The sequence below is a fragment of the Pinus tabuliformis genome, chromosome 2_2 (genome assembly GCF_031772625.1).
Source record: "Pinus tabuliformis cultivar Carrire ecotype Pingquan chromosome 2_2, CPIR1, whole genome shotgun sequence".
In the NCBI taxonomy this organism is placed as follows: domain Eukaryota; kingdom Viridiplantae; phylum Streptophyta; class Pinopsida; order Pinales; family Pinaceae; genus Pinus; species Pinus tabuliformis.
In genome coordinates, this window is record NC_142300.1 from 394,054,615 (window position 1) to 394,070,203 (window position 15,589).

General features: G+C 34.6%; 1 protein-coding gene across 3 annotated transcripts in view; it reads left to right on the forward strand.

Moving 5' to 3' along the window:
• The first annotated feature begins 12,550 nt into the window (after window positions 1-12,550).
• Window positions 12,551-15,589, forward strand: part of LOC149192927 (uncharacterized) — a 250,441-nt gene continuing 247,402 nt past the window's right edge. For all 3 annotated transcript variants that reach the window (XM_089404741.1, XM_089404742.1, XM_089404743.1), the window contains exon 1: window positions 12,551-12,953. In XM_089404741.1, coding sequence (XP_089260867.1) covers window positions 12,870-12,953 — 84 coding nt within the window. In that variant the 5' untranslated portion in view covers window positions 12,551-12,869. The remainder of the gene's footprint in view (window positions 12,954-15,589) is intronic.

The window sequence follows — 15,589 nt, forward strand, 5'->3', positions numbered from 1 at the left end:
TTTAGATGAAACATAATATATTTAGGATCATTATCATAAGTTTATCACTAACTACATTACATATTGAAAACGATATGCACACATTTTTCCACCACAAGAATCAAGCCATCTCTAATTTTATCATCACCAATACCAATTTTATTTCAAGTGTTAGTGATTGGTTGTGGCCCTTAAGTAATCAAAGACATAGAAGGGGGGAACATAATAATGGAATAGGAAAAAAAATTAAGGCCACATTACATTTCAATTTTTTTAAGGGACAAACTACATAACTCTATAATTCAATATTTATTACCATACATGTGTTCACCCTGCAACTTCCCCGAAGTCAAATGGTTAAACAACTATACCCTTCCTAGACTAAAATGGTTGAACTTTTTCATTTGCGAGGACAAATTGTAGAACTATGCAATCTAATATGTGTTGGGCTATATATGTGTTCAACATAAATCTTTGCTCTAATATTGGGTCATGTTTCCATAAAGTCATCAAATGTTGGAACTATAGATTCTTTGGTCTATAAAATCACAATTCAAAGCATTGTTGACATTCAAATTATCATTCCTCGTGATACCTTCTAATTATATTATTGTTATTGTTTCTGCATTGTCCTTCATTAACATTCTTAATATTTTCAACTCTAGTTGAATATTTGAAAGAACCATGAACAATTGGCTATTTTTCTTTGTTCAGTTATAAGTCATTCTCTACATCATCATTGCATTTCCTCACTTCTTTCTCCATGGCCTCTAATCTTGGTTTAATTTCACTTCAGGTTGTTATATTTTCTTCATAATGTTGGACAAAGGATAAACCAACGCTCCCTATGTGTTTGACGACATGGACTAACTACCTCTCGTGGATTGTTATCTTTAGTGATGCAATCATTTACCAAAAAACCTATGGGTTTTGGTCTAATGACAACTGTGATTCCCAACAAGTGGTATCAGAGAAAATTACACAAAATATGATGAGTGGAATGATATGTTTGAGGGATCACAAGTGCTCTATATATACTTGAAAGGGGGTGGGGGGCATAAAAGGGGGGCCGACTTGCCCTTAAAAAATCAAATTTAATTAAAAATACCCCAAAAAAATGGAGCCAACCTGACCTCAAATAAAAATAAAAATTCATTTTTATAGAGTTGACTTTAACTCATCTGTGAAACTGATTTCATGATAAAAAAATCCTCTTTTGGAGGGCCGACTTAGTCAACAATTTGAAACTACCAAGACCATAATATTTCCAATTAATTTTAAGACAAAAATGGACCAAAAGCATCATCTATTTGGGGCACGTTGACCAGACTTTAGGGCTTCAACTTTGAGAGGGAATATCTCTTCAACCGTGAGGAGTTATGTGACGTGCCGCCTACCATTAGAAACAACATGATGAGTATTATTAGATGACAATGATCTAGCATGCATTATAATGACCGTATGCCATAAAAAGAGTGGGGAAAGTGGGGCTTCTTTTGGATCCTACTTGAGTTGTTATCAATGACAACCAATTTTCAACAATCCCCCCTTTGGCATTTATGGCAACACCCATACACCCCCATGCGATGAGTGATCCCCCTATTTGCATGCACTTGATCTTTTTACCCCCCTTTGACATCAATGGTAAATGTGACCCCCCCTAACAAAATATCTTCCTTTGTCCTCCTACTACATTCCTTTCTCCCCCTTTCTTCTTGGTTTGATGGAATGTATATCAATGTGAACCCTAAAGTACTCTGAGCTTGTGCCGAAGATACTCAAATGTTTCTCATGGAAAAGGTTTAGTGAAGATGTCAACTATTTGTTCCTTTGTACCAATGTATTCTACCTCGATATTCTTTTATGCAACCTGTTCATGAAGAAAGTGGTATTTGATAGGAATATGTTTGGTCTTGGAGTGCACCATAGGATTCTTGGAAAGATTTATGGTGTTGGTGTTCTCACAGAATATCAAAATGGGCTCATTGTACTTCACTTATAGATCTTGTAGAGTTTGCATCATCTAGAGGACCTGAGTGCAACATGTTGTTGTTGTTGTTGTGTATTATGCTTCTGTTGTAGACAAGGATACTAAATACTACTTGTTCAACCATGACACTAGACAGTCACCTAAGTAGAAGGTTGCTCCACTTCTTCTTTTTTAGTCATTAACACTACCAACCCAATCTGCATTCGTATAGGTTTTCATAGTTAATTCATTCCCTTTCAAATACCACAACTCAAATTCTATTGTTTCTTTGAGATATCTAAAGATCCTTTTTATTGCTACAACATGGGATTCTTTTGGTGCTACTTGAAAACTTGGCACTTGTCCAACTCTCTGCATCACATCTGGTCTTGAAGTTGTCACATATAGTAGGTTTCCAATCCTTTATCTATAGAGTCTTTAATCTTCTTCCTTAGATTGATCGTCCTTGCTTAACTTATAACCAGTCGCCATGGGAGTACTTACAAGTTTACAATCTTCCATTTGGAACCTTTTAACATTTCCTTTATGTACATGGTTTCGGAAATGAATATGCCTTCATCTTCCTAACATATTTGGAGTCCCAAGAAGAAGGTCAACTCTTGAAGTAGAGACATCTCAAACTCATTCTGCATATGTTTGGCAAACTTCTGGCTCAACTTATCATCGACACCTCCAAAGATGATGTCATCCACATATACTTCAATAATAGTCAGGTTGTCGATCAACCTTTATATATATATTATTGTCTGCACTTCCTCTTATGAATCCTTCTTGCTATAAATGCCTGTCCAGTCTTGCATATTAGGATCTAGGTGCATACTTGAGACCATATAAGGCTTTCTTCAATCTGTAGACATAATCTTCCTTTTCAGTTAGCGGAAACCCTTTTGGAAGTTATTTGTAGACTTTTTATTCTAACTATCCATTTAGAAAGGTTAATTTTACATCCATCCGATACAGTTTAATCCTTCTCGAGCAAGCATAAGCTAAGAACATCCTGATTGCTTCATTCTTGAAACAAGTGCAAATATTTCTTCAAAATCCATCCCTTCAATTTGCACATATCCTTTGCATACCAATCTTGCCTTGTTCCTAGTTACCTGTCCATCTTCGTTTAGCTTGCTTTTGAAAACCCATTTTGTTCCAATATCGTTCTTGTCCTTAGGTCTTGGAACTAATTCCCATGTCCCATTCTTGTCAAGTGGTACCAGAACATATGTCACAATTTCACTACACACTTGACTTGTGCTTGGGGTAGATTGTTGGACAATGGATAAACCAACGCTCCCCATGTGTTTCATGACATGAACTAAACTACCTCTCATGGATCCTTTTCTCTTATAATGTGATTATTGACTAACAAACCTGTAGCTTTTGGTCTAACGATAATCATGATTCCCAACACATAAATCCAACTTGAGCTAATGGTGAGTGGCTTATGTCTCTATTTTGTTTGGATTAAGCGTTGGGTTCCATGGATTGATGCAAGAACATTGTTGAATTAACATAATAGTGGCTATGGATTGGATCACATAAGATAATACCTTGACAAATCATTTTATATGAAGATGGTACTTTGAATTGCTTGTTGGGAACAATATCTATATGTTAGGCCCCTATACTACTAGTGTAACCCCTTATTGTTATTAGTACAACCCACTTATTATATTTATGTACCCATGTAGTGCCCATATTATTACTCTTGTGCCCCATAGAAGCCCACTATTGTTATTATTGTGCCCTTACATTATTATTGTCATGTCGGCTCTGATTATGTTATGACCCCTTAGACTCCTATATATAGAAAGGAGGTATTTTCATTTGTATCATCCAAGAATTGTTCATTTATGTAATGTAAAGGAGGTTGCCCCCTCAAAGAGGCTGAATTCTAAGGCGTTGATCTATATTTTCTATCTTTTCTTGAACTGGTTTCATAACATTTGGTATCAGAGCTTTGGATTCTAGGGTTTCGCTGCTCCAAACAGGTCATCGTGGCATTTTCGCTATAACTTTTTTTTCTGTGACATTTCAGAAGTCGCAAAAAAAACCCATTTGAGAAGAAATCGCGGTGAACCTTGGGTCCGAATTTCAGAGATTTTTGCGCGATATTTACGGAGATATGATCTGAGGAAGTTGGTCTTTTTGCAGACTCCTGAATTACATTCAAAACAGGTGACCTGGGGAAAATCGTCATAACTTTCTCTCTAGGGATCAGATTGAAATTTCGTAAGAAGGTACAGAAAGAGGACGGACTGTAGTTTCTTGTACGCATGTTTCAGATCCAAAGGTCGAAACAATGACTCGTGGCACGTCGTAAAAGTTCGCTCTATTGAACTAGTCTATAAGCAAGTCACTATGGGAGATTTCACATAACTCTTCCTTGGAGAATCCAATTTGGGTCAGACTTGTGGCATTGGAAAGAGGACACAGAGGGCTACTACAACTCACAATTTCAGAACTTAAAGATTTGAAAGTACAGAGTTACAGTCGTTTCAAGGTCGAGCTCCTAAAATCAAGAAAGAGCAAGATGAGGAAGTTTGATGGCAAGGATCCGGTAAATTGGATACTTCAGATGGAGCAATATTTTGATCTACATGGTGTACCAGTGTTACAAAAGGTATGTATTGCATCTTCATATTTAGAACCATATCAATTTTTATGGTATAAAGGGCTTTGTTCTCGTAAACAACTTGTTACGTGGTCAATTCTCACGGAGGAAATGATAGCACATTATGAGGATACAAAGAGCAACACCTTCTTTAGAGCAACACCACAACAATTGGAAAGAGTAAAAGGGCTTTGTGACATATTGGAAAGTAAAATTATGGCAACAAGGAAGTCTACCCCTCACAACTATAAAGATGGAAGTGTTGTTTCTCCTAGCCTTCCACAACCTACAAGGGTTACACCACAACAATTGGAAGAAAAAAGAGAAAAAGGGCTTTGTTACAATTGTGATAGCAAATGCACAAGAGGTCATAAGTGTGCTAAGAAGAAATTATTTTACATAGAGTATGAAGAGGAGGAAGAAAAGGATCAAGAAACATCAAAAGAAGAGGATATATGCCAGAACTCAACCCCAGAGAAAGAAGAAATGAATTAGACCATATCTTGTAAACTATTAGCAAGAATGACCACTCCTCAAACTATCAAGATAGAAGGACATATCAAGAAGAAAAATGTTCAAGAAGTGAAAGATCACATCGAGCGTCAAGAAATGAATTTGACCATATCTTGTAAAGGATTGGAAGAAATTAACACTCCTCAAACTCTAAAGATAGAAGGACATATCAAGAAGAAAAAGGTTCAAGCAATGAAAGATCACGTCGAGCATCAACAACAAGTTCTCCAACTTTTAAAGGATAACACCACTTTGGTGAAAAATCAAATGAAACAACAGGTAGATCAACATCATAGTGAAAAATGTTTTGATGTAGGTGATTGGGTATTTTTACTGCTACATCTAAAGAAAGCTATTTATGAGAAGGAAATGATGGCAATACTACGTGCACTTAACAAATGGCAACCTTACCGAATGGGAAGACTCTTCAAGGATGAGGATGTGGAAGCATTGTTTTGTGCTATTTCTATTATCCAACCAGATTGGATAAACGAAGCAAGGGATGAATGGAAGAAGGACAAAGAAGTATGGCCACTTATTCAAAAGTTGCAAAAGATTCCAATGCAAACAATATTTCCAGAAATTGAAGAGGAAGGAAAATTCATATTGGAACCTGGAGTAGTCACAGAAACAAGAACCCGACAGCTACGAAATCAATCAATTTCAGAGTATCTCATCAAGTGGAAGAACTTACTTGCTGAATATTCCACATGGGAGGACAAGAATTTTATACGGAAGCATCAAGAACTACTCAAGCGTTGAGGACAACGCTTTTTGAAGGAGAGGGGCATGTTAGGCCCCTATACTACTAGTGTAACCCCTTATTGTTATTAGTACAACCCACTTATTATATTTATGTACCCATGTAGTGCCCATATTATTACTCTTGTGCCCCATAGAAGCCCACTATTGTTATTATTGTGCCCTTACATTATTATTGTCATGTTGGCTCTGATTATGTTATGACCCCTTAGACTCCCATATATAGAAAGGAGGTATTTTCATTTGTATCATCCAAGAATTGTTCATTTATGTAATGTAAAGGAGGTTACCCCCTCGAAGAGGCTGAATTCTAAGGCGTTGATCTATCTTTTCTATCTTTTCTTGAACTGGTTTCATAACATTATAAGTTCAAGTTATGTGACTTAACTGGGAGAGAAACTCCATCGCAAAAAGCATTCAAGTTAAAAGAGCCTAAGGATGGATGATTTTCCTCAAAACTCATGGTTATTGGGTACAAGTGCTAGAGGTGATGATTGATGCTACATGTTTCATTTCACTAGTTTGTATCAATTCTTCATCCTCATGGGCATCACTTCATGCCATGAGTACAAATTGGACTATTAAAGCTCATAAGAAATTGACACAAGTGAATGACGCTCATGGGATATGGGTCATATATGAAAGATTTTAAATACCCTATGTGGTTAAATGTAGAGGAATAATATATCGTATTATGGGATTGCAAATAGTCCTGGTATTCTTGAATAGAATGTAGGGAGCTTTGAATGAATGGTTCATGAGGCATAATACTTGCTATGGTTTTGTCCTTTGGTGGTAAGCTTAGTTGGATGCTTCACTATGGAAAAAAAATACCATATCTAAGCACATTTAAACTGGGAATCTTGGGATGGGTGACCTTCTTAGCAATTCTTGGTTGCATGTGCAAGTCTTATAGGTGATGATTAATGTTATTTGATTCATTTTATTGGTTTTAATCCCACTTATTCACCCATGCAAGTATCACCTCATGCAATGAATTCTAAATAGATTATTCAAGATCACTGAAGATCAGTCATTACTAAATGATGCTCATAGAGGATGTACCAAAATCATGATCATAGAAACCCCGCATATGCTTAGATAACACCTTATCCATCCCATATAATGCACTGAGGAGGGAATGATTACTTGTATTTGGTTACGAGAAAACCTACCCTTGAAAACCCACCAATCTAATCTCCTCAAACCTTATATATTTTCAAAATGCCTTATTAAGGGGACCTCTTTTCCTAGCATGAGGGTGGGGAAGATCTTAGCTTGATCATAGGTTATGTAATTGTTATGAAATTTCTAAATTTTTATCCCATCTCCTTTCTATCAAATGCCCTCTTTTTCTCCTCTTATGCCGGCTTTATTTCCAATCCAATTAGTTACTTCATTCGACAATCTATAAATGTCATATAATGCTTATTCATATATTTGGAAGCCCATTTAAACAAAGATATCTTTATTTTAATTAATACACTAAAAAAAGTGAAGTGCATTTTACACTTAACATACATGAAATGTGTAATAAAAAAGTTTTAAAAAATTAACGACCATATATATATTATTAAAAAAATAAAAATCATCTGAATTCATATAAGCATCCAAAAACTTACATCTTAGTTTTTAAAATCTCTTCTAAATGTTTAACATATTAAACGTTAAATTCAATCTACATCGATTTATTAATTCTCCATTAAAATGTCAAAGAAAACTTTAAAATCATCTCCACCTCAATAAATTATATACTATATGTAATATATGGTTTTATATCTTCCACATATTTTATAACTTCAAATTTATTATTTACTTGCTTAGATCCATCTTAATTCTAGATCTATCAAGCGCCACGAGGGATCAAATCGCAGCACGACACTTAGTCCAATATACACGCGTGCCTCTTCGTACAGTTCCAAATTGCATTAATCTTTCTCCAAGTTGTGATTTTGGAAGATTTTACAAATGTTCTCTTAACTCCTCCACTATTGTTGGTAGATCTATCATATTCTTCTTTTCAAAAACTATAGATGAAGATTGAGCACTATGTTTCATGATGATATTGAGTAAAAAGTATCTAAAGCTCATGTGCCTTAACCAAATGTGTTGCCATGATATCAAAGAAGATGTTTTACATACTCAGGTAGATGGACATTTCTCTTTCATGCTTACAACCAATCTAATTCACTATTTGGGAACAATTTTGGAAATGCCATATCAAATAATCCCACAATGTTATAGTTATTGTTTGGAGATGAGCCAATGCCAAGCCAACTAAGCATTTCTTCTACATTCAGGTTATGTTCCTCTACATTAGGGTTTTTTGCTCAATCTTGAGTAATATCAATCTCTCATCATGCATTTGGAGGCTTTCCTGCAAAAGAAGTTGTTTGTAAGCCATCCAATGCATCATCAATCCCTAGAACCCCTTATAACATTGGAAATTCAAGGTCATTGTCTATCTCTGGTAATGTAACATATTTTATCAAATATGACGCATCTATTGTAATTTCTAGTAATTAAGTGCGTTATCATCAATTTGAACTCCATGAAAATATGGATCATTCTCAATCTTATAATTCAATACATGCAACACATCATCTTTTTTGACAGTAAACTCATAACTTGATTCTTTTCCATCTTTTTTTCCACATAACAATCATTAAATTCAAGTATTTAATATGTCAAGGTAACCTCATGACAATATTTCTATCCTCTTGTAGAAAACTAATGGTGTTTCCTCTATATTTATATTGTCCACTTATTGAAAACATAACTTGCAAAATTAGACTTGCACGTGCTATCGACATCTCCTCAACTTGTGTGAGATCTTGAAGAACTTTAGGTTGTTCTCCTAGATTCATATGCTTATCAAATGAAAATATACGATGACTTCCTTCTCTTTTACATCTCATGCACATTAGAATTGTATCTGTGTTAAATATATGAATTCCAGCATATGACTCCTCACACACATGACACATTTGAACTTGAGGTAATCGATCAATCCTATCACGGAATTTTCGATGTAAAATATTCATATAATTGAAAGTTTCACGTTGAACTTGGACACAACTATTATAGGGTTTTCTTTTACATCTAAATACTTTTTTTTTGGAGTTTCTTCTGCATTTTCTTGTATTATTTTCTCTTGAAAATCTTTAGTTATTACTTGTTGTGTTATCCTTTGTCAATATGCTCTTTGATATTCTCTGTGATATGATCTTTTTTGTCCGATTTGTTCTTGCATGTTTTCTTGTTGTTGTTCAATTGTTATTTCTTGTGCCTTTGTTTGTTAACATGCTCTTTGATGTTCTCTTTGTCATTCAATTTGTTCTTTCATCTCTTCTTGTTAGTGTTTTGTTGTTATTTGTTGAGTCTTTCTTTGTCAATATGCTCTTTGATATTCTCTTCGATGTGCTCTTTTTTTTCAATTTGTTCTTCCTTCTCATTTTGTTGTCATTCCACTGTCATTTATTGTGCCTTTGTTTGTTGATATGCTCTTTGCTTTTCTCTTTGATGTGCTCTTCATTGTACAATTTGTTCTTTTATCTCTTCTTGTTCTTTGTTATGTTGTTATTTGTTGAGTCTTTCTTTGTCGATATGCTCTTTGATATTCTCTTAGATGTGCTTTGTCATTCAATTGGATTTTTCATATCTTTTTTGTTGTTGTTCTGATGTCATTTGTTGCACCTTTCTTTGTCGATATGCTCTCTGTCATTCAATTTGTTCTTCCCTATCTTTTTGTTGTTGTTTCACTGTCATTTGTTGTGCCTTTCTTTGTCGTTATGCTCTTTGATGTGCTCCTTGTCATTCAATTTGTTCTTTCATCTCTTCTTATTGTTGTTTTATTATCATTTGTTACAACATTATTTGTCGATGACACTCTTCAATTATCATTTATTTTGCTTTGCTTTATTGATTTTCTATTTATTCTTTATTCTTCACACTCCTCAATTTGCACATCAAAGGTAATGTGTTTTGACATTCCCCTATATATTTTTTTTCATAATTTTAACACTATAATTCAACATTTTAATGATTTACTAGTTATAACGAAAAAGAGCATATCATAGAGAATACCAGAGAGCATATCGACAAAGGAAACACAACAAGCAATAACTAAATAGTGTCGAGAAAAAAATTCAAAAAAATGTAGAAGAAAATCCTAAAAAAAAAGTATTTAGAAGATGCAAAAGAAAATCTTACGAAAAAAGGTTTTTAAATAATAACTATGCCCAAGTTCAACATGAAACTTTTGATGATATGAATATTGTACATCGATTTTTTTTTATAGGATTGATCAATTTGCTTGAGTTCAAATTTGTCATATGTGTGAAGAGTAATATGTTAGAATTCACATATTTAACACAAATATAGGTCCAATGTACATGAGATGTAAAAGAAAAGGAAACCATCACAAATTTTCATTTGATAACCATATGAATCCAGGAGAACAACCTAAATTTACTGCAAATCAAACAAAAGTTGAGGACGTTGATAACACATGCAAGTCAAATTTTGTAGTTTATGCATTCAATAGGTGGACAATACAAATATAGGGGACACACCATTAGTTTTCGATAAGAGGTAGGCAATCTTGTCATGAGGTTACCTCAACATATTAAAGACTTGGATTTGATAGTTGTTGTTCGCAAAAAGAGGTAGAAAAAGATCAAGTTATGATTTTGCTATAATAAAAGATAATGTGTTGCAAACACTGAATTATAAGATTGAGAATGATCCATATTATCACGAAGTTTAAATTTATGATAATGCACTTAACTAATCACTTGAAATTGCCACAAATGTATCACATTCTATTAAATATGTTACATTACTAGAGATAGACAATAACATTGCATTTACAATGTTGTAAGGGGTTCCAAGGATTGATGATGCATTGGATGGCTTACAAACAACTTATTTTGCAGTAAAGCCTCCAAATGCACGACGAGAGATTGAAATTATTCGAGATTGGGCAAATAACCATAATGTAGAGGAACATGACCCAAATGTAGAGGAAGTGCTTAGTTGGATTGACATTGGTTCATATCCAATCAATACGTATAACACTATGGGATTATTCAATGTGACATTTCCAACATTGTTCCTAAATGGTGAAGTAGATTGGTCGCAAGCACAAAAGAGAAATGTCCATCTACATGAGTATGCAAAACATATTCTCCGATATCATGACAACATGTTTGGAAGACACATGAGCTTTAAATACATTTTACTCAATCTCATTATGAGACATCGTGCTCAATCTTCGTATGTAGTTTGCATAAAGAAGAATATGACATATCTATCGACAACAATGGAGGAGTTAAGAGAACATTTGCAAAATCTTCCAGAATCTCGACTTGGAGAAAGATTAATATGATTTGGAATTGTACTAAGAGACACACATGCATATTGAAATAAGTGTGGTGCTCAGATTTGATCCCTCTAACACTTGATACATTCAGAGTTAAGATAGATCTACATTGGTTTTAGTAAATATATTTTTTTCTTTATACACCATCAATTTTTTTGTTTGTTTGTCTAAAATCTCTTTTTTTTAACAATAATTATCTTAGCTGAAGTTCAAAATTTCAAACGATCTTAAATATATATTTTAATAAATTAATATTATTGTAGAATATAATTTTTTATTGAAAATATTTTTCAATACATTAATTATAATCACAATATTTGTTATTGTTTTTTTTTTTAAGTTTGATAACAATAAGACTACATCATGATTATGTTCAAGAATCACATCTAAATAGAACAAGGAATTGAACCAGTAACTTAATGTCAAAATGTGCCTTAACAATACACTTAGATCACCGTCTATCCAAAACTCATGAACAAAATATTTATTATTTTAAAATTATTTAACAATTTAAACATTAATTTTTCTTCGGTTGAAAATAAAATAATAAAAAATATTTTTATAAAATATAAAATGAAGTAATAAAAAAATAAATTTATATCTCATTTTAATTTTCATTATCCAATATTCTAATTATTCAATTATTAACCAACATTGCATAATTTAATGGTTTAGTTAATAATTATAAAATTTAAGATGTTTTCGATTCCATATCAATATTTACCATTCACTACTAATCAAAAAAGAGTTCGAAATTAAAAAAAAATAAACAGCAAACTTTATACGAACACCCAAACTTCAGTAACGCTAAAATAAATCATTTGAAATACAAACACAAAATATCTGGAACTTGTTTCGAAAAGCATTGGGACTTACAGAACCCGAATGTAATTATCAGTGATCACAGATTACAAAACGCACACACAGAGGTCAACCCCCGGTCTCAAGAATTCAACCGCGTCAAACGTAAGGACAAATGAGCTCAATGTGCCACCTCATTCATTCTCACAGATCGGACGGTCAAGAATTCACACCGAAACCTGCTCGTTGGCGGAGCCATTCAGCCCCTTCAGCCGTCCGATCTCCCATCCAATGGTTGAGGAGAGCGTTCCACTGTCAGAATCTCAACCATCCAGAACGGGAACCAACGGTCGCGATTGAAGATCCGAGGTTCCACCTGAGGACGATGGGCTTGACCATGTAGGCAGGCAACACGTGCCACCTGTAAGAACAGGCTTGGAAAAGTACCATTTCACACGGGTGTGGAAGGGGTTTTCTGTCATGCTTGTCCTGTTCTCTCAAGGGTTAGTCCTTTCCATTTCCCTTTTATCATCGGTTCTTTATATTTGCTCCTTTTATCTGGCCGGGGTTTGAGCTCAATATCCTCACATGGTCTAATCCATTCTCGAATTAACTTCCCTCTTCATTATTTCGTTTCATCGATTCAGCGCTTAAAGAATCGGCAGTGGTTGTCGCTGTTGGTTTCGGGTCATTCCGATGTGTTCGTTGAAGGATTCAGTGCTCATTTGCTGCTGCAATGGGCCTTGGCATTGGGGGGAGCCAAAATGCAGTTAAAGTGAGGGAAGAAGCCCCTAAAATCGGTACAGGTTAGGTACACAGGAGGCCTGCAAACCATGGATGACTCGTGGCAGCAGTTCAGAGCTTGCTCCAACCGCTCTTCTTCACAGCATTTTCCCCTGCCCGGATCTCGTAACCAGGTATTCCAATGCTTCTCAAAAATGTTTTCTTTATCTGCTGTTATGTCCATATTTTTAGCTTTCATTCTTTGGCGCTTCGAATGTGTTCTTTAAAAGGCTTTTCCTTTATTTGGGTTTTCTTCTTTCTTGCCTTTAAGTGTTGTCTTGATATTAGCCAAGGTCTGTTTCCGGGGATTCCGGCTTCAATTCTCACGGAGGCACACCTGTGCCAGCACATGCCAAAGCCAATGGAAAGCAAGTGCCTCACGAATGGCCCTGGTTTGGTCTTTTGATTCTTGAAGACCACCCATCCATGCTTAATAAATGTCAGTAGTATTGAACCCCGGTTTCAGTCAATGGAAAACATACCAAAACTACTTGTCCTATTCATACTCACATTTTACTTGGACCATGTAGTGGAAACTGGAGTCCACTTTACATTACGAAAAGCCAGTGGAATCATTCGATTCCCCGTTAATGGCTTAACATGATTGTATCTTTATTTTGAGAGCTCAAACATAACTTCTTGCTCTCACCACAGATTAGGATGTCTACAATGGCTGTTTTACCTTTTAATTCACAACAAGGCAAACCTTGTAAATAGGGTATTGGGTGCTCTGAAACTAGGACCGATACAAGCTTATTGTAACTGCTGGTGCCCAACTTAGGAATATCAACTTTCTCATCTTATCATCGCCAGCTCAAGAAAACATATATTATTTTAGTGTTAGCTGCCCAAATTTAGGTTCCGCGTATAGACAAATTATCTAGGCTGCTAAGATCAAATTTTCAATCCGACCTATTGAGAAGTTCGATAATGAGATTACCAAAAGTACAATTATGTTTTCACCTTGGTAGAACTTGTATTTTTAAGTGATATGTTTATATATTGACCACCTTAGTCTTGTTCGTCGTGTGAATATATGGTATACGCTTCACTTGATTCTTTATCATTAATGTTCAGTTTAACATAATCGGATGCCGCATTGCGACCTTAAGGAACCAACTCAAGGATGTACCGTATTGGTTCAAATTATTGCACAATCACACTTGATTGATACATACCATAGGAATTTATCCTCGTGGATATTGGACGAGAATATAACGAGCTCCAGTGTCAATGTTAATGTTAGTATATTCGTATTAAGTGATCATGGTTGTAGCAACATGTTAGTAATATGACATGATATCAGAGATAATGTTAACAATTAGTGCTAATGTTAGTTAGCTGGTTAAACCATTTAAACTTAGGAATCTCTCAATAATGTAATGTGCAATGAGATAGGTGAGACGGTAGAACATGCATTTGGTACATGAGTAGCCTACTTTGGGCTAATCCTGTGGTATATTGCTGCGACATTATTACTAATATATGACATTTATTCTTTTCTCCACCCTGTGATTATTTTTACATGTTTGTGCAGTTATAAAATATCATATGCTTGCTTACATAACTACGTGTGCACTAAATCATCAGAAGGATTGTGTAGGTGCAACAGCTGTCCTGAATTTAAGATACATCGGTGCAGCATTATACATTTTTATAAAAATATGTGTTTATAAATGATATATATGCAGATTTAGAAAATTCAAATTTCAGAATATATTTAGGAACAGTTGAATCAAAATATACATTCTAAACATTTAGATGCCAAATATCATAATAAAGCCATAAACCATAATACAAAATTTTCACATATAAAGAAAAAATGGAAGTGGTCACTGCTCAAACTTCAATATCTAATGATTGATATTTCAAGTTCATTGTTTTGTGAATCATATTACTATGCCAATGTATTATGATTTATGACCCATAATCATACAATTAAAAATGCCAAAATTACAAAATTTGAGCTTCCTCCCACATCCTTCAGGGGAATATCATCTAAGTCGTCCTTGCTTGATCATAAGAAGCATTGTGAGTGTTCTAGTTAGAACAGCTAGCATCATAACTCAACAACAAAAGCTTTCATAACCAACATTGTCTCATCCTCATTTTGTAAAGGATCACTAGAAGAAGAGGCCATTGATGGGTTAGCGATAAAGAGGTCAAGGGTATCCAAGTCTCCCCCATCTTCTGGATTTACAAACCACCATTTGAAGGCCCAAATCTGTAGTCACCACAACTTTGATGGTCGAACTCTATAATCATTCTTCGATCAAAAGGTAAGGCAAAGATTTGTGTGGTTGTAAACAAGATCTTTGTTTCTCTTACCCAATATGAACCCATAAGTGCTCCACTTTTTTTGTGAACCCATAAATGATCCACTTTTTTCAGTTGTAGAAGCGCTATTAGCAATGAAAGAACTATAGACGCAAGTGTGTGCAATTTAAGAGCATTAGAACCATAATATGACTACGATGTGATAGATTTCCATTGCCTCTATCAACAAGTGCATTTACATTTCCTATGATAAATGCAATTAATTTGTTCTTTAGTTCCAAGAGCTCCATCACATAAAATACTGTAGAAAATGCTCCTTAAAATCCATTGCTCCACCTTCTTTGTTTGGAAATTTTCTTGAGGACATATCGTTTAAGATGCTCTTTCTCAATATAGTGTTCCCATTGGATTAATTGCCCATGGGAAGATGGAATAGCCTATCCAACTCCGTAGGCTATAGTCTTGATAAAGGGGGAAAACCCAAATTATACAA